General features: G+C 40.7%; 3 protein-coding genes across 4 annotated transcripts; 2 read left to right on the top strand and 1 right to left on the bottom strand.

Moving 5' to 3' along the window:
• The first annotated feature begins 72 nt into the window (after positions 1–72).
• On the top strand, positions 73–9,955 carry LOC149014903 (serpin-ZX-like). Its single transcript, XM_089155348.1, has 2 exons — positions 73–573; positions 9,105–9,955. Exons 1-2 carry the CDS (start codon positions 184–186, stop codon positions 9,891–9,893), a joined length of 1,179 nt encoding a protein of 392 aa, XP_089011474.1. The 5' UTR covers positions 73–183; the 3' UTR covers positions 9,894–9,955.
• A 923-nt stretch (positions 9,956–10,878) lies between these two features.
• On the top strand, positions 10,879–17,120 carry LOC149014904 (nucleobase-ascorbate transporter 3-like). Its single transcript, XM_089156975.1, has 14 exons — positions 10,879–11,577; positions 12,650–12,747; positions 12,854–13,030; positions 13,636–13,736; positions 13,860–13,935; positions 14,022–14,081; positions 14,175–14,359; positions 14,464–14,560; positions 14,728–14,814; positions 15,299–15,357; positions 15,961–16,052; positions 16,153–16,230; positions 16,357–16,517; positions 16,688–17,120. The coding sequence occupies exons 1-14, from the start codon at positions 11,412–11,414 to the stop codon at positions 16,940–16,942; spliced, it is 1,692 nt and encodes a 563-aa protein (XP_089013101.1). The 5' UTR covers positions 10,879–11,411; the 3' UTR covers positions 16,943–17,120.
• Positions 17,121–17,534: 414 nt separating this feature from the next.
• On the bottom strand, positions 17,535–24,999 carry LOC149014905 (putative N(6)-adenosine-methyltransferase MT-A70-like). Of its 2 annotated transcripts, XR_016173614.1 has the most exons (8): positions 23,945–24,999; positions 22,260–22,358; positions 21,684–21,767; positions 21,215–21,570; positions 20,183–20,399; positions 19,879–19,958; positions 19,174–19,753; positions 17,544–18,019 (listed from the first exon to the last, which is right to left on the bottom strand). XR_016173614.1 is itself a non-coding variant. In XM_089156973.1 (7 exons), exons 1-7 carry the CDS (start codon positions 24,698–24,700, stop codon positions 19,474–19,476), a joined length of 1,872 nt encoding a protein of 623 aa, XP_089013099.1. In that variant the 5' UTR covers positions 24,701–24,999; the 3' UTR covers positions 17,535–19,473. The 2 variants fall into 2 exon arrangements, 1 of the variants encoding a protein (XP_089013099.1); XM_089156973.1 differs by having other exon boundaries at positions 17,535–19,753.
• Positions 25,000–25,618: the final 619 nt, after the last annotated feature.

Here is a 25,618-nt window from a genome sequence, read left to right on the forward strand (position 1 = left end):
ATTTTGTGATGGTAAAACCGTCAATAGCACTCTGTGTTGCTGACGGGGATGATGATTCGGATTCTTCCAAAACCGCGTTCTTTAACTTTCTTTCTCTTCCCTCGGAAGCCGCGTTCCTTCAGTTTTGCTAGAAACTCTAGTGGTTTTTACACTTTCGATTCGAGCTTGCGTTGTGCTTCCGAAATGGATCTCCGAAAGATGATTACTAGCCAAACCGATCTCTCTTTAGAACTATCGAAGACTCTATTGCTGACGGAAGGGAAAGGCTCCAATCTTGTATACTCTCCTCTGTCGATCCATGTCGTTTTGAGTTTGATTGCTGCGGGTTCCAAAGGTCCAACACTAGAACAGACGCTCTCGTTTCTCAAGTCGAAAAGCAATGGCGATCTCAACTCGTTTGCTTCTGAGATCGTCAGTTTAGTCTTTGCCGACGGTAGCCAGAGCGGCGGGCCGCGTTTGTGCTTTGCGAATGGCGTCTGGATCGACAAGTCTCTCCCTATGAAAGCCTCTTTTAAAGAGATCGTTGATAACGTTTACAAGGCACCATCGTCGCAAGTTGATTTCCAGACGAAGGTTTGGCTTACTTTTCCATTTGCTCTATTCATACCCTGCTTATTCACTTTCATTATTTCTCATTTCGGCCAACGTTTCAAAAACAGTGCTTTATCCCAAAAAAATCTAGAAAGAATCATGATTAATCTAGAATGTTCTAGAGTTATTTGCCCAAGTTGGTCTTTATCGTTCAGACGCTGCTAGATAGTCCCTCAATTGTTCATTGTTAGAGTTAATACATCTTTGGACTCTTTATTGTCCATTATAGTGCTAGCCAGTCCGTCAATTGTTTTTATTGTCCTTCAAATGTTTGTAGGGCTTCTCGGATAAAGTTTCAGGTCTGATTTAGGGTTTAGGTCTAGGGTTTAAGAAGTCTGAACTGTTCTGTTCTTATTTTCAGATTTCAGATTAGGGTCATGATTTGGTGATTCTAGGAGGTCGAGATTTTAAGGGTTTGGAGGGGGGAACAGGACTGGGGTTGGGATAGAGTGGTGAGGGGAACGGGGCGAAATACGGATCTAGAAAGGTGGGGAATTTTTGTGGAGGGTTAGGGAAATATGGAAATCAGGGTTTTAAGGGGAAAGAAAAGGAAGGCTGCTGCAACGTAGGGGAAGAAGAAACAGTAGGTTAGGGTAGCGAAAAGAGAGGGGAATAAGTCTAGGCTTGTTACTTAGCAAGTCTATAGCTTGCGATAGGTATGGTGTAAGTGTAGGCAGAAGAAGAGTACTTGCGAAGGAGAGTTCCTTCTTCTTGAAACCCTAGGAGCTCACTGGATCCTTGATTTATGCTGTAACAACTCTCTTCAACAATTTTATTTATCACATCTGTGTTGTTACAAGCATGGGCTGTCTATTTTTAGCCTTATTACTCATGCCTAAGAGTACTTAACATCAAAAGCAGAATTTAAGTAGGACTCTAACTCAAATAGGACCTCTACTTCTCTCATCTTAGATTAACTTAGATAACAATTTAAAAACAGATTTGGACTCCTTACAAACTCCTAATTACAATGAAGGCCAGCTGGCTTTGAGTAGGATTGCCAAAATTACCAAATAACCCTGTTACTGAATCTTACTTCTATGCTGGAGGGCAGCAAGCTTGGTTCTTCTTTTGGGCCTTGGGACTCTTCGTGTGGTGGTGTGGTGTGGTGACCGACATCAAAATTTCTAGTTTCCATCTTTTTGGGGAGTGCATGAATGAGGACCAAAACTGATGGCTGATGAGTTTAGGGTTTCATAAGGAGAACCAAAGATGGGATTCAGGTTCAAGTGGGAGACAGGCTGCAACTACGAATGAATTTTACGGAAGTGGGGGGGGTTTGCTCCAAAGGGGAGGTTTCCGGCGCGGAAATGAAGACACTTTTTCAAAAGAAGCCCATTGGGTTAGGCCCATCAAAGGCTAAAGTTGTCACGAATCAGCCCAGGCTTCATGGGCTAGGGCGTTAGTGGGTTAAAGTTAGCCACATTTGTTGAACTTCATAGTCTAGACCTAAGCCTAAGTCTAGTTTTTAGAAAGTCAATAAAAGGGGCTTTAGTTTGAAAATAAGAGAACTCATTGTCAAAGGAGTTCTCCTTTGTCAAGAGTTAGGTAGTAGTTGAGTCATTAATAGGTAGGTGGTGTTAACTAGTGGTTGGATGTTGCCATTAATGTTTATGTCTCTTTAGAATGCTATATAAAGAGACTTATGTAAGTGGTGAAGACACAACTCATCTATTGAAATCAAATTGCTTTGTTAGCATTCCTCTCATGGAGACTCCTGTGTTTGATCAAGGTAGGTTGGTGTTTGATCCAATGATCCACCTGGGGTAAGGGGTGTTACTTTGTTGTCTTATTGTTCTCTTAATTCTCTTATATTGTTCCATCCTTTTCTTCTTTATAGTCTCTGCTGTTTTGAAGACCTATTTAGTCTTGTTCTAAACCAATATCGTCTAAGGTTAGCTATCTTTATATCGAATTTTATTTATCTAAGTCTTATCAAATCTAAAGTTGATTGGAAAGGTATTGGAGTTTGATCATTAAATACGACACATATTTGGATCGAGCAGACAGGGAGTGAAAATGGACATAGCAACTAATCCTATGGCAGCAATGATGGAGATGGTAACAAGGAGCAACCAAATCAGAACGAAGCAAATGGACGAGAGGTTCTTAGAAATGGAGGGAGTTGTGTCTACTCATGTTCCTCACCCTCACTTGGTGAAGAATCCATCGCCATGAGCCAATTTTCGCTCGAAGAAATATGGGGAGAGGACCCCAAAGGATTCGGGGCAACCAACTTTTGAGGAGCACGGAAGTTATTTTGTTGGAGAACAACCACATTCAATAAGCATGTTGGTGACTCTCACGGGGTTAAGCGAACTCAAAGAATACTGGGTAAGCATGATCCTCAAGTCTTTTATGATTGGTTGGCAGCGTTGGATGACTATTTTGATTGGTATGAACTCTCGGAGGTACGAAAGATGAAGCTAGCACGTACCAAGCTAGTTGGAGCGACGTGAATGGTGGAGAACTCGGAATATGAATTGGAAGATCGTGGTAGAGCTCTACTACGTGGGAGGAAATGAAGGAAGAAGCGAGAGAAAAGTACTTGTCATCTACTTTCGATTGCGACTACAAGACAAGTTAAATTCTCTTCGCCAAGGGAACTTGTCGGTTGAGAATATATGGAACAATTTGACTCTCTTTCTTCTCGACGGGAATTCAAGAGAGGGAGATCCAAATCTTGTCACGTTTCAGATTGGGTTACGGCCTGAAATCAATAGGGCCATTGGCGTTGTGGATGTAGAGAACGTGCGGGATTGTTTTGAAAAGGCCCTACGTGCGGAAGAATTATTGGCATCCAACAACAAAAGGTTTGGATACCAAGCCGGGAGGCTAGGGAAATTTCCAGCACCAAAACACAACAACAACCCTACTCAACCACATTTCCTACCCGACGGGATAAGGGCAAGGCTCCTATGACTAGTGGCAGCCAAGCACAATGTTTTCCTGTCAAGAGGTTGGACATTATGCTAAATATTGCCCACACCGTCAAAAGATTAATGCTGTTCTTTGAGATAGAAAAGTCAGCGAGAGGAAGAAGATCTGATCTATTCCCATACCCGCTCGATGATGGCGACTATGACGGAGCTGCATATGATGAGGATGATGCTAATAGAGGTGATGCTTATGGCATTCATATAGTAAGCCGCATCTTGGTGGCTGAAACCAAAGGAGAGGACGGGGGCAATTGTATCTTCTACAGCCGTATGAAGTCCGGGGATAATACCGCTTTGGTGATAGTTGACAGTGGGAGTTGTGTCAACGTTACTTCAGACACCTTTGCGAAGAAAGCAAACTTGAAGGTGGAGAAGCACCCTCAACCATATCGGGTATCTTTGCTGAATGGGAATACTTTGGAGGTAAATCAGCGGTGTTCCGTACCACTGAAGCTCCATCGATATGAGGAAGAGGTATGGTGTGATGTAATCCCTATGCATCTTACTGATGTTCTGTTTGGTCGACCATGGATGTATGATAATGATGTTATGGTCGGGGGGAAGAAAAACCAATGTGTATTCAAGTTCAAAGGACTTCACACTGTCCTCCACCCAGTTAATGTCCCAGCTGAAATGCGTCAACGGAGGTCCTTGAGGACCAACCAAAAGGGGACCAATGAAGCACAAAAGTTGTTGTCCATACCGCAAAAGAAGCTGCTGGTTGTTCCTCACAAGGAGTTCATTCACACTAGCCATGATACAGGGCTGGTATTGGCTCTTGTTACAAGGGTAGTCACGCCTCCACCTGAGGCGACATTCCCTCCACCCATCAAAGAGTTACTTTCTGATTTTTCTGATGTGGTTCCTGATGAGTTGCCTAATGAGCTACCGCCTATGCGCGATATTCAACATGCCATTGATTTGGTACCGGGTTCGGTGTTACCAAACCTACCGGCTTATCGCCTTAGCCCAACAGAGCACAATGAACTCAAAAGACAGGTGAATGAGTTGCTACATAAAGGATTCATTCAGGAGAGCTTAAGTCCATGTGCTGTACCAGCATTACTGACTCCAAAGAAGGATGGCTCATGGCGCATGTGTGTGGACAGTAGAGCAATCAACAAGATTACAGTTAAGTATAGGTTTCCTATACCGCGGCTTGATGACATGTTGGACATGCTATCCGGGGCTAAGATCTTTTCTAAATTGGATCTTAGAAGTGGCTATCATCGATTCGTATTCGGCACGGAGATGAGTGGAAGACTGCCTTCAAGACCAAGGATGGACTATTCGAATGGAAAGTCATGCCTTTTGGTCTGACGAATGCACCTAGTACATTCATGAGGGTGATGACACAGGTACTCCGTCCTTTTATTGGTCGATTTTTGGTCGTATACTTTGATGATATATTGATCTACAGCAAGCATCCAGATGATCACATCGATCATCTACAGCAAGTCTTGAGAGTGCTTCGCCATGAGAAGCTATACATCAATCTCAAGAAATGCTCCTTTATGCTGCCAAAGGTTGTGTTCCTTGGTTTTATTGTCTCATCACAGGGGGTTGAAGCTGATCCAGAGAAGATAACAAGTATAATAGATTGGGCTACACCAAAGACAATCACTGAGGTTCGTAGTTTTCATGGACTTGCATCGTTTTACAGGAGATTCATTCGGAACTTTAGTGCAGTCATGGCACCTATTACCGAGTGTTTGAAGCAAGGCAAAGGTGAGTTCAAGTGGACAGCAGCGGCAACCAAAGCCTTTCATCTTATCAAGCAAAAGATGACAGAGGCTCAATACTTCGCCGCCAGATTTTGGTTGTATATTTGAGGTAGCAAGCGATGCCTCACATATTGGTCTAGGAGGTGTATTGATGCAAGGAGGGCACCCTATCGCTTTCTACAGCGAGAAACTCAATGATGCCAAGCGACGCTATTCGACATATGATCTAGAGCTCTATGCTGTTGTCCAGGTATTACGCCATTGGAGACATTATCTCATCGGCAAAGAGTTCATTCTCTATACCGATCATGAGGCGCTGAAGTATCTACATTCACAAAAGTCGATAAGCAACAAGCACGCTAAATGGGTTGCTTATCTCCAAGAGTTTGTGTTCGCAATGAAGTACAAGGCAGGAAAGGAGAATACGGTGGCTGATGCATTGAGTCGAAAAGTACTTACTCTTAGCACATTCTCAGCACATGCAATTAGCATTGATCAGATACGTGATGAGTATGCATCTGATGAAGATTTCAACATGCCATACAAGGAGTTACAGCAAGGCAAGCAACATCATAAATACTCACTTCACGATGGGTATTTGTTTTTGGGAACTCGGTTATGCATTCCAAATTCTTCCCTACGACATCACATCATACGGGAGCTGCATGGCGGAGGTTTGGGAGGTCACTTTGGCAAGGATAAGACTATCATACAAGTTACCGATCGGTATTATTGGCCCCATATTGCAAAGGATGTTGATCATGTAATCAAAAGATGCAGAGTCTGTCAGCTAGCCAAGGGAACCAAGCAAAATACAGGTTTGTACTCACCATTACCAGTTCCTCATGCACCTTGGATTGATATTAGTATGGATTTCGTACTTGGGCTACCCTCCACAAAAGAGCGATCCGACTCCATCATGGTTGTGGTTGACCGATTCTCAAAGATGGCTCATTTTATACCATGTCGAAAGACCTTTGATGCATCTCATATTGCAAAGATATTCTTTAAGGAGGTTGTACGACTACATGGACTACCAAGTAGCATTGTCTCAGATCGTGACGTCAAGTTCACGAGCTACTTTTGGAAGACATTGTGGCTGAAAAGTAACACAAAGTTCCGATTTTCAACCGCATTCCATCCACAACCGGCGGACGACGAAGTGGTGAATAGAAGCTTGGGAAACTTGCGAGGTGTTTGGTTCGTGACTATGAGAAGACATGGCCGTCCATACTCGACATAGCTGAGTTTGCTTACAACAGCTCGGTTAATCGTACACAGTCGTACTCCTTTTGAGATTCTACTTGGAGTTCAACCCCGACGGCCTATAGACCTCATTCCATTACCACCACAAGCACGTGTGAGTATTGAGGCTGACGAGTTTGCGCCATATCACAGAGGTACATGCTGATGTTCGCCGAAGAATAGCTCTCAACAATGATGTCTACAAGGCTACACGAGATCATCATCGACGATATGTGGAGTTTCAACCGGGAGACATGGTGATGGTTCGTGTCAACCCGAAAGGTTCCAACATGGGGTCAACAACAAACTCCATCCAAAGAAGATGGGTCCATACAAGGTGCTGAAACGCATTGGACCAAATGCTATGTACTCGAGCTACCGGAAGAAATGAACATAAGCAATGTCTTCAACGTGGCTGACTTACATCTTTATGTAGGACACCACTCGATGATGGAGACACCTGAACAAATGTTGAGGCTGCCCCAACTCAAGCCACCAATCACGACATCATTGAAGAGGTTTTGGATGACTCTTACAAAACCACTCGTCGTGGCACTGGATACCATGCTTTCCTCGTCAAATGGAAGAATCGTCCACGACATGATAGTACTTGGATTCATGCTGATGATTTCAAGAAACTCGATCCTGATTTGTATGAGCGTTACATGTCCTTCGTTCATTCGTCGGAGACGAATGTTTTCAAGCCGGGGAGAGTTGATGCAGAATTGAAGACATATTTACGAAAGAAGAAGCCCATTGGGTTAGGCCCATCAAAGGCCTAAAGTTGTCACCTGAATCAGCCCATGGCTTTCATGGGCTAGGGCTGTTTTAGTGGGTTAAAGTTAGCCCACATTTGTTGAACTTCATAGTCTAGACCTAAGCCTAAGTCTAGTTTTTAGAAAGTCAATAAAAGGGGCTTTAGTTTGAAAATAAGAGAACTCATTGTCAAAGGAGTTCTCCTTTGTCAAGAGTTAGGTAGTAGTTGAGTCATTAATAGGTAGGTGGTGTTAACTAGTGGTTGGATGTTGCCATTAATGTTTATGTCTCTTTAGAATGCTATATAAAGAGACTTATGTAAGTGGTGAAGACACAACTCATCTATTGAAATCAAATTGCTTTGTTAGCATTCCTTCTCTATGGAGACTCCTTGTGTTTGATCAAGGTAGGTTGGTGTTTGATCCAATCGATCCACCTTGCGGTGTGAAGCCCGGGTGTTACTTTGTTGTCCTTATTGTTCTCTTAATTCTCTTATATTGTTCCATCCTTTTCTTCTTTATAGTCTACTGCTGTTTTGAAGACCTATTTAGTCCTTGTTCTTAAACCAATATCCTTGTTCTACCACTCCGGTTTTCAGCCTATCTTTATATCTGAATTTTATTTATCTTAAGTCTTATCAAACTAAAGTTGATCCCAGTGAAAGGTCCTATTTGGCTACTGTTTGAAAAGCCAACCCCCCCCCCCCCCGGGGGGCGGGGGGGGGGGGGGGGGGGGGGGAAGGGAGGGGAAAAAAAAGAGAGGGGGGGGGGGGGGGGGGGGGGGGGGGGGGGGGGGGGGGGGGGGGGGGGGGGGGGGGCAAAAAAAGCCGGCGTTATCCTTAACCTGTTAGGGAACTTAAAACTGATTAGGAAACTAATATAACATGAATTAAAGTCAATTACAACTTAAATTGACATAAATTCTAGCCGACCACCTCAAGCCAATCATTCTCTCACTGGTCAAAGCCAGTATGCTTTCATATCTTGATAGGAGCATAGTTAGGAAAATTCTTCTTTGTGCTTTAAATTGTTTGGGGATTTGATCGCAAATCGCACTCCCTTGCAGCGATGGGACTTAATCTATGATGTCCCTACCCAAATGTCCACTGGATTGATGTGTGCACCTACTTCCTTGCCTTCTCTGATGGCTCCCTTGCTGGTTTCTTCCCTTCCAAAGTTGACATCTGTCAAGTCTCCCCCTTTCTCTTCTCCCTTGCTTTGGAAGTCCTCTTGAGAAACCTCTTAAAACAAAATGGACCAGTATCTCATCTCCGCTATTGCCAAATTTAGATCTCTTATCTTGATTCATCTTGTCTTTGATGACGATCTTATGACAAGAGTATCGGGTTTTACATTCATTTATTGCTCTTAATAAGAAGGGTAATTTTCATTTGGACCCCTTCAAGTTTGATCCAAGTCATTTCCAATCCAAACAAAATGACATTTTGCGTGTGCCCCCCCTTGGCAGCCAAAAAAGTCAATTAAGGACACCATCATTTTTATGATCAAAATGCCTTTACATCCTTTTGACTTATGTTCTTCAACTTACCCAACTCATGAACACATGTATGACGTACCAATAATTTGGTATTGGAGTATGCTTCTAACTGAATATGCTACCAGTTATAGAAAGGAAACCCAAAAATTATAAAGGTATTTTGGTCATGAAAATGACGATATGGCCTTAATTGTTTTTTTGGGATACGACATGGGAGGCAAATGTAAAATGTCATTTTCTTTGGACTAAAAATGGCTTGGATACCAAATGAAAATTACCCTAATAAGAATTGTTTACATTTTATTTTGTTGTTTTGTAACTGATGCTTATTGTGCTTTCTGATGGTGAGAAGGCTGTTGAAGTGGTGAATGAAGTAAATTCATGGGCTGAAAAAGAGACAAGTGGGCTTATCAAAGAGGTTCTTCCTCCAGAATCAGTTGACAGTACAACCCGACTAGTCTTTGCAAATGCACTCTATTTTAAGGGAGCCTGGAATGAGAAATTTGATGCATCCAAAACTAAAGACAATGACTTCTACCTTATGGATGGAAAATCGGTATCAGTCCCTTTCATGACCAGCAAGAAAAAGCAACTCGTCAGTGCTCATGGTGGTTTCAAAGTCCTCGGGCTTCCTTATAAACGGGGTGACGATAAGAGGCGTTTCTCCATGTACTTTTTTCTACCTGATGCAAAGGATGGACTTCCAGCTTTGGTAGAGAAGGTGGGCTCAGAACCTGGCTTCTTAGATCGCTACCTCCCATCTGAAGCAGTTAAGCTGGGTGAATTCAGGATTCCAAAGTTCAAGATATCATTTGGATTTGAAGCATCCAAAGTTTTAAAAGGTTTAGGTCTGGTGTTACCTTTCTCTGGTGAAGGGGGTCTCACTGAAATGGTGGATTCACCTCTGGGAAAGAGCCTTTATGTGTCCAGTATCTTCCACAAGTCCTTTATTGAAGTCAACGAGGAAGGTACTGAAGCTGCTGCTGCTTCTGCTGGTGTGATAACTCTAAGATCCATGCAGTTTCTACCTGATGAGATCGACTTTGTGGCTGACCACCCATTCATGTACCTGATCAGAGAAGACATGACTGGAGTTGTGCTATTCATGGGACATGTCTTGAATCCCCTGGAGGCTGCTTAAGGCCAGCCAAACAAGCTGTAGAATGTGTATGACTAAATGTAATACAGTTGACTTCTGGTTGCTGCCTTAGTGAGAGATGGTTCCATTGCCTTGTAAGATGTTATCATGTAATGCCTAATTAGATATGCCTCACTTCCCCATTTGCCTCAGTGCTACTAATCAAATGGAGGATTTTAAATATTCGATTCCTTTCTTCTAGTTGTGACTTTGGATGGATTTTAATTAATGGCTGGAACAGGATCAGTAATCCTGTCCAGCTAAACTTCAGTTTGTGTTTTGCAATTGAATTGAACATCATGAAAGACAAGGAAAGGAACTTATGAGCCTTCTTTTCATTTTTTTCTTTATTGTGTAGTTTTGGCCAATGTGAGTCTGTCTTGGATAGAATCATAGAATCAGGTTAACTCGAAATTAAATACAATTCAGATTTTAAAAGGATTGAAAAACTGGATCAATCAAGATTTGAAATCCAATGAATCTAGCCCCACCGACGGTATGTTAAGGGTCATCTCATACCTGATACCTGTAGACGTGTTAGTCAAGAAAGAAAGTCATAATTTTCACACTGATTTGATTTATGACCGATTTTATAGAATCACTGGTGGGGGAAAGAACTACAAGGAAATATCTTGATGGTTCGTTTCTGGTCAGAAGGAAATTTCTTGAGGATGGAATGGTAGAAGTGAAGCTGAATGATGTCGACGCTGGAATCGCAAGAAATCTTCTTGTGCCATCTTCTACGATTCTTCCACCAAACTTCTACAGTTTAGAGATAACGTCGAAAGCTTTCATTTTCTTGTTTCTTGTGTGGTCGGTTGGTGCCTGAGTGCCTCTAGGAGAGTGACGTGACAGGCCCACAGAAAAAGAAAAATAATACTCCAAATAGTCATCTCTTTAAGCAATACTTTATCTGTTGAGTAGGTAATTGATTGGGAAGGTTATTACGTTTTATTGACATGAACAACATGAAAGATATTTGCCAGTTACCAGTGGGAAATGGTGGCATGACCGGAACTTCAAGGTTGGAAATTCCACACCTTACAAGCATTTTCAAACTTATCAGCGGCTGAGAATGAAGGATAAACGCAGCTGAGAGAGGACCCAAATGGCATGGTTGGAATAATCTATGCTTGGGCTTATCGTTACTGACAAAACCATAACATGGGTTTTCTCTCTCTCACTTTTCCTGAAACTAATTTGGTTCTAATAATAAAGGAAAACCCAATAATAGTTATCTGCATGTCCTGATCAAGTGAGAAGACTCCACTAAATCTCTGTATGTCTTTTGCTAATTTTTTTTCTTTGCTGTAATGATAAAAGAAAAATCCACTTCTTAAATATCTGCATATCTTGATCAAATGAGAAGAACACCTCTGTCCACTAAAACCCAGTATTAAGACTCTTGATAATTTTGTCTCTGTTTTGCGTAATCTGTGAGAGCTGAAAAGAAATAGTAAGAGGCGAAGAAGAAAGGAAACCATTCGTTTCTCAATCTAAGGAGAGGAAGTGTGTCAAACAATGGAAAAGACTGAGCATCAGAATCATAATCATTATCATCCTCATCCTCATCCTCATCCACAGCCGGGGGCGCCACCTCCACTTGCTGTGCCAGGAGGTGCTGTGTTTAATCCCACAGAGCAGCTTCGTCAGCTCAACTTCTGTATCCATTCCAATCCTTCATGGGGTGAGTATTTCCTTTCTTTCTTTATTTTTGGCTTAGTTTTTCTTTCTTACCCTCCACTTATTTATTTTGGATTTGAGCTTTTCTGGGTTCATCAAGATTTCGTCAAACTATTGTTGTACTTTGGGATTTCAAATGAAAAATACTGAGTAGCAGGAATTGAAGGTTTTTTTAGTGTTATCGTTTTCTGTAAGGCTACAACTGGAACTTCGAGAACCTTGATTTCTATCTCTTCTGGTTAACTCGGATCCCTACTTGAGTGTGTAGAGTGTGTGGAGTGTGTGAAGGAGAAGGTAGGGTATGGATTTCGCTGCTCAACCGAGGCAATCTCTACCTTGTTGTCTCAGTTTAGTTCAGTTGCCACAACGAACCCCTTCACACACCTCTCCCTCCCCAACACCCCCCCGCTTTTAATTCTTCCTGTTCCAAATCAACTTCCATACAAGTACTTTACTTGATTCCAACTAACTAGGTCAGCTTGTTACATGGTGGTTGCTCTCGACTCAGTTCTATTGGGTTTAATTCTTGATACAGGGTTTTTATACATGTCTTTCCTCAAGACTTGTCCTTAGCTCCGTTCAGGTTTGCCTCTGGATTTTTAAGTTCCTTCAATCTGAATATTATCACTTATCCAGACTAGAGCATCCAAAAGCCTCTCCTTGACCATAGTCATGCAACTTCAATCAACTTTTTTTGTAGTTTTATGTCAAAGACTTCCAAATAAGTTCTAGTATGATCATTCATTATTTTATTCTTCATAGTTTTGCTACTCATCCATCTCAACATTCTCATCTTTGTTGTTAAGTTTATCTATATGATGCTTCTTAACCGCTCAACATTCCACATCAGACATCATAGCATGCTGATCCAATAAAATTTGATTTTAACTTCTAAAGGAATATGTTGATCATATGTTACTCTAGAAGTCGGGAATTGACCTCTCCACTTCATCCATCCTCTTTTAGTTATCTGTAAAACATTATCTTTCATGTTGGGTTTGCTTGTCCAGCTCATGGGGCTGAATACAAAATTTTGATTCTGTAACTAATTGTGATGGTGAACTAAACTTTTGCAGTGGTAGCAGTTGCACTTGGTTTTGAACATTTTATCGTGATGCTAGGAACTACTGTCATGATTTCTTCCCTTGTAGTTCCCCAAATGGGTGGAGACAATGTGAGTTATTTTTCATCTTACATCTCATTGAAACACAAACAATTGGATAATTTTATAGATTTCTGTTCCAAACATTTGATGGTCATGTTTGGTGGATATGAAACAGAATGATAAAGCCCGTATGATTCAGACATTGCTCTTTATGGGGGCAATCAATACACTGCTTCAAACACTTATCGGGAGTCGACTTCCTACAGTGATGAGGCCATCTTATGCATATGTGATACCAGTTATGTCAATCATTGATGATATCTCTGATAGCATCTTCAAAAGTGAGCATGAGGTATGCAGAACAACAGTCAGGAAACTCAACGAAATTGAATGGTTATGTACTTAATAATTTCACCTAAAGTGGGGCTATGTTGAAGTTCACCGTTGCCACTAGGGTCCATAAGAGTGGATCCATATGAAAGAGGATCTCACAATCCATCCATGTAGGGGAAGTCTCTCAAAAGTTACTACATGGTGATTCTAGACATAGCACTATTTAGTTGTCTGACTGATCATTTTCCTTGCTTTAAATTGGCATGAGAATGGGTTGGTTAACCCTCTCAACCTCCATCCATTTCTTCAGGTTCTTAAAAAACTGAAGACTTCATTTTCGAACAATTTTTATGAGAAGGTAATTATTGTTCCAAAAGATTAGCAACTCCACGTTGTTGCTAGTTTGCCAGAGCAGCTTTGTTCTTGCTGTAGGTCTCAGCTACAACAATGTGGATAAGAAAGAGAGGGGGGGGGGGGTGGAAAAAAAATCCAGATTACTAATTTATGAATGATTAACAGCTCTAAGTTTGGGGTTAAGGTAGCTCGCTTATTCCTTCAATGCTGCATTTTCTTGTAATAACAGTAAGGGAATTCAATATTCATCTTTCCATGGGGTCTTTGCAGAGATTTCTCCATACACTGAGAGCTATTCAAGGGGCCCTGATTGTCTCTTCCTTGTTTAATATCATAATCGGGTACAGTCGGGCATGGGGGAAGTTTACAAGGTAAAAGCAGTCTTCCTTTCACCGTCTAGATATTCTAACAAGGTGAATAGAAGAGTTGGTTAAAATTATTCAGGGGACTCCTATGATGCTTACTAACATTATGCTCTTTGATCTCCCCTCCAGGTTCTTCAGTCCTGTTGTTATTGTTCCAATGGTCTGTGTTGTGGGTCTTGGTCTGTTTGAGAGGGGCTTTCCCGAGGTATTGGCATTTCACTTAACCCTTATGCATGACTGTTGGATCATAATAGACCTCAGGAAAACCATCTTATAATGTGGCATTTTCAGGTAGCCAACTGCATTGAGATTGGTCTCCCCATGCTAATTCTACTGATTATTCTCCAACAAGTAATGTATCTTAATTGAGCTAAGATTTGTCGATGGTGTTCTTCTTTAGAAAGTAAAAATTAGAAGTTTCAACCCTAATTTTGATTCCTGCAGTATTTGAAGCATCTTCATGAATTATCACATACCCTACTTGAGAAGTTTGGCTTGCTTATCTGCATTGCAATTATCTGGACTTTTGCTGCTATCCTTACTGTTAGTGGGGCTTACAACGGCTCCAGTAACCAGACCAAGACCAACTGCCGCACTGACCATTCACACCTAATATCATCAGCTCCTTGGTATATAGTTCAAGTTACAAATTTCCATTTAAAATAATAATTTATGTTTAAGATATATCAAGGAATTTCTCTTGACGCCTTTGTTTGCATTCCTTTGATTGTAGGATTAGAATTCCATATCCTTTTCAGTGGGGTGCACCTATCTTCCGTGCCAGTCATGTCTTTGGCATGATGGGTGCTGTACTTGTTTCAACAGCTGAGGTGTGTGGTCACAGTCGTCAATTTTCTTTTTCTTTTTTTTTTTTTTTGGTTGGTGGGGGGGGGGGGTGGGGGGGATTGGTTTACCCCCTTGAGAAGAGGGGTCTTAGTCGTATACAGTATCGACCATTTCCTGTCCATTTTTGTTCACTAACAGATCTTCAATGCAGTCAACTGGAACATATTTTGCAGCTGCACGTTTTGCAGGAGCCACACCACCTCCAGCACATGTTCTTAGTCGAAGCATAGGTCTGCAGGTTCGTTTAGATAGTAACTCGTCCAATAACTTGGTTTTTCCTATTTGAATCTCTTTTCCTTCATTTGTCAAAAATGAGATCTACTTATGGAACTGTGTAACATGACAACCAATTCATAGATAAATTTTAAGTTGATTCTTAGAATACAATGAAGCACCCTTTTTCTTTTTTTTTTTTTGGGGGGGGGGGGGGGGGATGCCAATGAGACACCTTTGCTTTTTAATCATTTCGTGGTTGCAATTCTTGTATCAACAATTAATACCAAGACAAGGGCCAGGTTGCCTTATTTCTCAATTCTTGTATTACCTCTGTGTCACTTTCCAGAGCAATCCCCTGCATTTCATCTTTATTTTATTTTTTTCCAACTTCTCTGTCTTATTTCTCCAGGATGGGAGTTGGTCCTGTAAAATTTTATTTGTCATTAACTGCAAATAATTACGCACACTGAATTTCCCTAGCTAAATCTGTATATCTGTCCCTGCAGGGTATTGGTACACTGCTTGAGGGGTTCTTTGGTTCAATTGCCGGAACTACTGCATCTGTGTAAGGCACCGATGAGCATATATTTGTTATTGGTTCCTTTGTGTAAATAAACAACCTATTTTGTTACTGAAATTCTACCATCCATCTGCTGTGCTCCTACATTTTTTGATATCTAGGAACTGAATAGTCCTACTATATACATCATCTTCGTCTGGGGGCAGAGATGTTTAACTTTATCAATGCTGCATCCGGTTCCCTCTTTCTTTCTTTCTTTCCCCCCCCCCCTCTCTCTCTCTCTCTCTCTTCTCTCTACCCCATCTATGGACAATACTAAGTTTACATTCTAGAGGAGAAGTTGGGAGTAAGGAGTACTAGTAGTTTGTGAGGATTCTGCTATAGTTCCATAACTTGTGTGAAGCACATTTTAACTAGTTGTGGATGAATGCTAACTAGTAATATATTTATTGTATGGATATATTGTTTAGGGAGTCTGGCACAAAACAAATTCAATCAGTTTTTCATTTTAAAGCAGTGAACTTCCTATTTTAAAAAGAGTAAAATTCCACTAATATGCAGATATGATAATGTTTCTGTCTTCCAAACTTCTGTGTGGAATGCTCTCTGAGATTCTGATTGTACTAATAAGTCCATTTTCTCTTGCAGTGAAAATGTTGGCCTTCTTGGATTGACACATGTAGGGAGCCGAAGAGTAATTCAGATATCATCTGCATTCATGTTTTTCTTTTCAATATTTGGTTAGTTCCTGCACTCCCACGCCCAAAAAAAATGTAAAATGTACTTTCTACTCTGGCTTATCAATTTTGGTTGTTCTTTTCTTTTCGTTTTTTTCCCCAGGGAAGTTTGGGGCCTTGTTTGCATCAATTCCACTAGCAATATTTGCTGCTGCATACTGTGTTTTATTTGGACTTGTTGGTAAGTTCAGATTACAAAAGCTCTGGTTCTCTCATGATCATCAACCTCATTTTCTTCTTCTTCCATTTGTAATTCTCATCCTTGTTATTGTCATTCTAATGGCACATTCTGTTGTTTTGCTTGTAGCTGCTGTTGGAATCTCATTTATTCAGTTCACCAACAATAACTCATTGAGAAATCTCTATATCTTGGGTCTCTCTCTCTTCCTGGGAATATCCATTCCTTACTATTTCGACCAGTACACTAATTCGCGTGGCCATGGACCAGTCAAGTCTGGTGGTGGATGGGTGAGTGATAGGGTGGCTTATACTAATTTTTAAACTACCCAAAATGCAGAAATGTCTAGCAACAGGAGTTTCATCATGTTTCATAATCACAAACCAGTCTTTCTCTACTCAGGAAGTCCATTAAAACATGATCTCTTTAGTTGATACAGTTTAATTTGTGTGTTTTGCAGTTCAATGACATACTGAATTCAATCTTTTCCTCCCCCCCAACTGTGGCAATGATCATCGGGACACTGCTCGATAATACACTTGATGCTAGGCGTGCGGCTGGAGACAGAGGACTACCTTGGTGGGTACCCTTCCAGTACAAGAAGGGAGATCCCAGAAATGAAGAGTTTTACAGTCTTCCTCTTAGAGCGCATGGGTACCTGCCCACCAGATTTGTCTTTGTGCCGACACATCCTTGGAGATCTTGTTTCGATTGAAATCGTAGTCTCTATTACTCAAGATACAAATTTGTGTTGCTTTTGTTTACTTCAGCTTTAAGTATTGCCAAGGTTAGCTTCTGCTTAATGGTCATCCAGGTTGGGGTTTATCAAATCAGCAATAGATCTTCAGAAATCTTTGTTTTGAATGAAAAACAACAGACGTTCTATTGCGTTACATCACACAGTGAATGTTGAAAACACACCATTTGGGATGTAAAGTCAGAAGTGTAGAATGGAACTCAGCATTCCCAGGGTAGTTTGGTCTGATGAATACATCCCAGCTAACCAACAACTCCCAACATGCTTTTCAGAAAATAAATAGCACAAACAATATGTACGATTGGTCCACATGAATATGAAAAGAGGAAATATACAGGGCCTGACATTATGAGTTAGTTTTTTATTTTTACCTTTAGAGAGAATGAATAGGGAGAGATTTATACAACTTTTTATTCTTCAAAATAGGGGTTCAACCGTAACCATCAATAATTATTGAGGATGACGTTTATATCCATCATCTTTACCTTTAAATTTTTTTTCCAATAGGTTTTTTTTTTCTTCTTTTCTTTTCTTTTCGGAGGGACTGAAGGCAATATTTCACACATTAGAAGAGAAAAATTAGGAAAAATAGATGAAGTAATCTTTTTTCTTGGGGGCTCAGCTCCAAGATTTATCCCATCGACAAAGGCCATTCAAGCAACACCCAAGAGGGTCATTTGATCAGAGCTTGGAGTTCAGGCCTATTGATCTGTTATAGATTTTGAGGGGAAAAAATAATTAGAGGCAATTTCACATCCCAAATGAAAATGCAGATAAATTTTCTTTTGTATGCGTAGATTATTTTAAAAATTGAAGATACTAAAATCCTATTTTGGAATGGCTAACCCAAAACAAACCCCTCCAGAAATTCAGCCATGCTTACATAACATGGCCGAAAGATGCCTCAAACACAAAGTCACAAACAGCAAGTCAGCAACCCTCTCTGCACATTGGGCTCCACACACCACACTGGTGAAGCTCCTTTAGTCCTTTCTTTGCTCTCTGAGCCTCTCGTTGCTCCTCTTTTACTGCAGCCTGAATGTACAGCAATCACAGCTAAATATATTAGCATTAATCAGTGTAAGCACACAAACAAATACACGCACAATGTGATTATATATGTATGGAGAGACTTGATTCTGCCTCATGGCTAACACCGTCATTTTATAAGCCTCATCTCCTCTACCCTGTAGCTATTCACATTTTCAAGTTGTCCAAATAAAACCCAATATTTAGAACAATCAAAGTGAAAAACACAAAACCTGTTTGGCATAAGAAAAGTGTTAAAAAAAAAAACGAACAAGGGCATCTGGCTGGGGTTGGGCAGCAACTATATGTGGGTGTACACAGACAGTTGAGACAGTTAGCAATTACCATACACGGTATATTTAAGAAGAAACTCTACTATATCCTATAGCAGTGAATAGTCATTTCTCAATAGAAGAGTGTAGATATAAGAACAGCACTGGTGAGGAAGGCATTCAAGATATTTTGCATTACAAAGAAACTCAGATTTATCATTATTAGGAAAAAGTAAAATAAATACCAGAGAAGAAAGCAGCCAATAGCATTACATAACAAGAGCGGGAAGCAATGACTACAAGTTAAGTTCGAAATAGTCTTCCACAACAATGAAACATTACCAAATTCCAGAATGTAGATACAACTTCTTAGTTAATAATATTAAGATGCAAGGATATAGTTTTATAGAATTTTTTTTCTTCTTTTTTTTAATAATGGAAATGTCCGATGGTCCTTTGCACTAGTGCATAAAGTGGAAGTTCCCAACTAAGTCACCCATACAGCAATAGGCTTGACTGCAGGACCAGTGACATTAAGAGGAAGAACTCCAAGTTGTATCCACAGGAAAGAACGGTTCACTGAATCCCAATTGAAGTACCGGAAATGTAAGATGTCTAGACAACCAGAAAGCGATGACCAAACAAACGATCAAAAAGATGTTGGGGGACATAAAGAAAAATAAATCGCCAAAATCTATCTATAACATGGTGTTGACATCAAAATCAGATACAGAACCAGAGAGCAGCATTGATTGAGTAAAGTAGAAAACAATACATTATATCGACTTTTGTGGTATAGTTTAGAAAAAGAGGAACATGAGCAGATTTTGAGAAACTTCAAGAAGGAAAAAGGAAAAAATCGTGAGATTGAGAGAAGGAAAGAAGTACCTGAAGAAACTTGTAGAGATCTGTCAAACTGAGGTGTACCGCAAGCAGAAGAGGATACAAGTGCAGACTTGGAAGAATAAATCAAGGATTGCGGAAATGAAACAAAAACAAAATTAAGTCCTAAAATAGATACCAACCACACAAAAAGATGAAAAATTATGAAAAAATTGAAAACGAGAATTGATACCAAAAAGCCCCTAAATAAAAAGGATCTAACTAAAGCGTTAATTTACAATTCCGTGAAGAAAAAAGACCACAGGGGAATGATACATTTTCTTGTCACAACCATAACACCAGCCACTAAGACAAATCAACCATGTTAACATCCGTGGATATTGGCTTCTCTCCGGAGGCAAAGGATTCTGGACCAGGGGGCTCCACATACTGCAGCGTGGTCTTTGATTCCATTCCAGTAAATGGGCTCCTTGATTGACTAGTGCTCAAGTCTAGTTCCATTGCGGAACTCCTAGGAGGGGATGCTGGTTGCACCTCAATATCTGGGTAAGCAGCCTTGAATCTTGCTCGGAGCCCTTCATCAACCAACCGAACTCCACTCAACTGATTACCAAGAGACATCCACCTGTTTCAATCAGATTTAACATTACAATTTGACGAAATCACATGCCAGTTCTACTCATTCTGGGTAATCCTGAACACTGAGAAACCTGAAATTCTAAAAATAGTAATCATAAACCATTAACATACCCGGCATGTGTGTTGTGCATTCGTGCAAACAATTCCAGCTTTCTTGTTCTTGGGCTTATCCTCTCAAGAAGAGGGTACATCTGCATATACGCCAAGCATATATTTTCAGCTTGTAAGTTGCATCAAATGGGTCAAGCAAGTTCATAATAAGGACAACCATCAACAGATAACAATGATAATTAGGTAATGGCTTTAACATTTGCATTAGCAGCAGTAGAAAACGAGTGGAGAACCACTTGAAGCCTTGAAGGCAGCAGGGAAGAAAGTAATGATTGAAACCACAAGGTATGAGAAACCCAGCTACCTCATCTGGTTTACGACTGGTCTCTCGAACCTCTGCAACAATGACATCTGTGTCAATATTCCGGTTTACCTCTGGATCTCCCTTAATGCCGACAAGGCAATGTTCCTTACTGTGGTTGAGCCAATGTCCTGTACGCCCTGTTCTGATAATGCGCTGAAGTTGATTGGTTTTCACCCAAATGATCTCCTCCACCCGCTTGTATCCCCAAAGCTCCAAACTGATAGAAGGCTATCAGATGTGGATCAGCTTAGATGAACTTTATGACCATGGTAAAATATTATATAATCAAAATGCCATTTAAAAATCACACTGTATATAACATTCTGCTTGCTGGCCATCCTACCAAATACCATTCCTTCTTTTTGGGTTGGGGACAGCTTTGTGATGATTAGTTTATGAAGAGCCTTGATGCAAACAGGTGGATGGATCTGCAATGACAGCTTATACTGGCAAAAGAAAAGGAGAAGAGAGAACTTTGAGGGGTGCAGTAAGAGAGAGAAAAGGACAGAACAGACATTCCAAAGGATCCTTTCATGAGCACTGGAATATCATCAAGTGGTATGACCAATAGGAGCATGAAACAATTCAATCAGACCTTATTAGCGAAAAAATACACGTATAGCAGCTTAAACTATAATCGCAGAAAAAAAGAGGGGGCGTGGAGAAAGGAGGAGCGGGTGTTTCAAGTGAACTTGCAAAAAAAATTTTGGTCAATAAAAAATTACGCCTAGAGTCACAGAGAAGTGTGTACAATAAAATGGGGTAGAGACTGCCACCAGACCTTGGATATATCAAACTTCTTAGAATCTTTAGCTAAGTAATGAGCATACCCAATTTCAGACCTATTTACATAGCAAAAGCAAGTAATTCGAACTTGACATGACATTAGCAATTGGTTTATTGCACCTTTTTTGGTAGAACAATTAAATCTCCAAGCACACACAATTTATTGTTTGATTAAAACTATAGAAACAAACCATAATTTCATATGCTACTTGCAAGATACTGAGGCAGTCAAAGTTAAGCAAATACCAATCTCGTCCAAGCTCCATTGCACGACCGGTTACCCAGAGAAAAATTAAACCATCTGTCTGCAGGGCAGGAACATTGAGATTGCGCATTTCATCATCAGCCATTGTACCATAGGGCAACTCCATATGAATATCCCATGGGGGATCTGCCATGATAACTCCAAACTGCCCCAAAATGTCCATTCTAAATGTACGGATATCACAGTTAATCCATTGTGGCTCACCAAGCTCTACCTCTGAACAATATTCAGCCCGTTGAGGTTTTAATTGTTTGGAGGGTGGGAGAGCAGCAGAACCCATCATCACAGCTGGCATATCTGGTGTTGGGTCAAGCTCATAGTGAACATATTTACATGTCTGTCCACAGAATAAAAAATCAGCACATTTCCCCTGATAAACAGAAATACAAGCAAGAGCAGCGCCTGTTCTGCAGGGGAAGGAGGTTAAAGTTGATGGTGTTGGTACACTACCTTCATGTGCCGGCAAGTGTCCAGAAATGAGCAATCCCCTAAATTGGTATCAGTATGTAGAGCAATAATGCGTCGGAAATGAACCTGAACAATCAAATAATTCAATAAAAACATCATACTGTAAGAAGGAATACTGAAACAGAGATGACATCCAAGAAATTAAATGATCTGTATATAATACAATCTCACCCATAAACCATAAGAGTTGAAAAGAACTATAATCACATCCAAAGATAAATGAAATTATCCATAAACAAGACAGGAGAAACTTCAGGGCATGCCAAGCCATCACGCCCAATTCTGTTGTCCCTACTAATACAGTTGTTTTAAGCCAATTAAATCAGCAAGGTACCCTAGAGTGAACTAAACACCATAAGATACATCAAATTTAGGTCATACAATGCAAAGGTTCCAACTTAGGACGAATAATTAGGCTCCCCCCCCCCCTCTTTCTGAGTGAGAGAGTGTGTGTGAATATCAATAACAAAAAAGGAGTTTTAGTAATAGCAATGCAAACATATATGCCACCAAATGATCTGTGCAATGAACTACACTAGCAAGATTACTCTCACCAACCTTCTCGCATGCCATGTAAGATGCAGACTGACGCCGGCAATCTTCTTTGGTCAAAGCAGAGCAGTACTCCTTCAGTTGAGAACCACCTTTGGTTTTGAACTAAACAAGAGTGCACAACAACAATATTAGATAATCCTATGGAGAAGGAAGAAAAAAATGTTAAGGCATGGATGAAAATTGAGTGATGAAATGTAATCTTCCATAATGATTTAAATGGCACCAACATAACCAAAACTTTCACAGATGACAAATGACATTATTGACTTCTTCCAGATTAAGGACATGGAAGCTAAAGAATTCACATAATAGATTTTACTGTTACCATAGAAAGAAACATCACGATGGACAATAAAATATAACCTAGTGATGCTCTTATCAGTGAATTAAGCAATTCCATGACGATTTCCTTCCTGGTGCAGCACTGAAAAAGACTGATACGATGCAAGCTGAACATGAAAAGAGTGTAAAAGAAAGCCAAGATGACTCGTGTTGTAGTGGCAAGGAAGGACATTGGCAATTGCAACTTAATAACTGCTATGGCTTTAAATGAATGGTGCATTGTTCCACCAACACCAGTTAATCAAGATAATCCTTATTGACCTGAGCTTTTGAAAGAAGGATATAAGGAGCAACCACCAATCCGTCATTTTACAAGAGATGGAGAAGAAAGTGAAAATGATATAAAAAGGGGACGGGGGAGGGCGGTTTTATTTAATCAATTAATTTTTCTTCTTCTTATTGTGTGTGCGCGTGTGCTGGGCGAGTTGGGATGGCCAAGGAGTTGGAGTCCATTTTTGTTCTATTTTATATGAGTCAGCAAGGAAGAGGTGCCATAATATGTGTCTACAATTAACAAAGGATAATTTAAGATGGTTTATGTCTATTTTCATTATATCTTGCTATTTCATATGGAAAGAAAGGAATGAAAATGTGTTTAACCAAAGAACTCCCAACCCCGTAACGGTGCTACGGAATACTCAGAAATGGGTAAAAGATTTACAACTTCAAAAAGGGGAAGATAACAAAGCCCCACCAACACAAATTAATAATGCAAATCATACTAATATAAGTATGACTTTGTGCACAATAATATCTCAACTTAACAAAAATATTTTTATGTGTGCAGGAGTATTAAACCAGGACCTAGGAGCTACTGGATGGAGCACTGGAGCGTACACAGATGGACATCTGAGATCTATCAATTTTGGAAGAGAAAATAAAGTTGAAACACTAGAGGCCATACTGCGGAATTCTACAACTGGGGATTGCAAAAGCGGAGGAAGAAGGGCTAAAGATACATGAAATATGGACAAATAGCCAAAAGATTGCATATATCCTACCATGGCCATCTAGACAAAAATGGTCTCTTCAGGGATTATCTATGCTAATGGAATTAACAAGATCAACAAAACTTATGGAATATAAAACTTTCCAAAACCCAGTGCTCCAGAACTTTTTTGAGGGGTATGCCACTATGGCAGCCACTTCTCAAGATGACTGTAATAGAACAATAGTTAGTACTTGCAGCTGTTTTTCTTAATTCCTATAATATAATATTTTATTTTATCAAAAAAAAAAAAAAAAAACATCATCACAGACTGCCCAGTATTGAACTAGCTAAATACTTTAGTAGAGAATTAACTTGAACAATTGAGAAGTACAACATGAAAGCCAGAATTCCAAACCTTGGCGGCTACTGCAGTTTCCTTGGCAGTGGGACGGTGAATGAGGTCCAAAAGCTCCTCCCCCGTCTTCGACTTTTGTAACTCCTTGAAGGACTTTCTATTCAACAACGCTTCAAGATCTTTCATTTCTTCCTCTTCGGTTCTAGGCCTCACAGGGGCAGCAGAATTTGGGCTCCCCATTGGTGGTCTGTGAAGAGGAGGAACACCCATCCCTCTATGGAATCCCATCATCCCCAATCTAGGACCGCCCCTGGGGCCCATAAACGGAGGTCCGGCAGCCGGAAAAACAGGCGATACTCCGGTTAGATGGGGTTCGGCAGGTCCAACCCACATATCCGGCATTGGCCTAGGCATTGCTCCTCCCATCCCCAAAACTGAACCATTCCTATCAGCTCCACCTGTCACCGGCGGTTGAATTTGATTCCCATCACTGGAACTCAGTTCCAGTTGCTGCAGTTGCTGAGAACTTTCTGGCAACTCCTTGACAGGACGGCTTCGGTCAATATCCTGAACCAAGACCCTCGATTTCTCGTTGCTGGGTCTAGGAATTGGGGTTGGAGTGTACTGGCGGCCATTGAAGGCATGGACAACCTTCAGCGAGAGATCAAGAGAAGAAACTATGTCGGGAGCGATAGTTTGTAAAGAAGCAATGAGTTCTCGCTGAGCGAGGCGTCGGGTTGCAATACGAGCTTCGAGTTGTTGGCGCATCTCTTTAAGGGATGCAATGTCATCTTTACTATCGGATTGGGTCTCCATCTTTACTTCTCCACCCGTGCGATGGAGTTTCCTGCCTCTTCTTCACCGTAACGAAACCCTAGAAATTCGCCCTTTAACCTCAACAACAACCAGAGTACATGAACTTGATCAAACAACAAAAATCTAACTGATTGATCAACAGATAGGATGGAAAAATCGAAAAAAATATATACATGAAGGCAGCAAGAAGTTGGAGGGAAAAGATTTCTTGCGTTAAATTAGGGTTCTGTTCTTGTCCACCGATTGTATTTTTAAATTTTCACAGAGCAAAGCAACGGGGAAGACATAGAAGAAAACTCGTCAACGGGCTTTTTGTTCAGATTCTAATCCAAGGTAACAAATAAGGGGTAGTTTGGTAATTAAGTCTGTCTAGCTATTAATATTTAATAAAATGTTTTTAAAATTTATACAAGACACCCCCAATAGCAATCAAATTCACAAAATGAAACCTTAAAACCTGACCAAGAGATTTGGTGAATCAGAACACGCTAGCCTACTGTCCTCATCGCCGGTGACCGAATCCACCTTAAACGTCTAGGTTGCAGCGGTTACATCTAGATCGGAGGGCATTCGAACTGGTCTTGATTCTTTCTCTTCCCTTGCTGTTTCGGTCATTTCACACCTCCGGAACTCCGGCATTTCAGTACAACAGGATCTCTCCGATTTCTCCGAACGTGAATCCTGCAACGATGAACCTTTCGTTCTCAAGAGGCAGCGATCCGTTAGCGAGAAGATATCAGTTACATTAGGGCAAGATTTCTCTTTTCTCTTAAAATCCCACCTGACACGCTCGGAAGAATCACTGATAGAAGGGCGAGTAGAGCTGTGATTACAGGATCTCAGAAGCTCCGGATTCGTTTGAAAATCGATCAAGTGCAGAAATCGTAGCAACAAAGTAAGCTACAGGCATTAGTGGTT

The sequence above is a fragment of the Hakea prostrata genome, chromosome 5 (assembly GCF_041222555.1).
Source record: "Hakea prostrata isolate BN-2017 chromosome 5, UWA_Hpros_2, whole genome shotgun sequence".
NCBI classification, from domain to species: Eukaryota; Viridiplantae; Streptophyta; class Magnoliopsida; order Proteales; family Proteaceae; genus Hakea; species Hakea prostrata.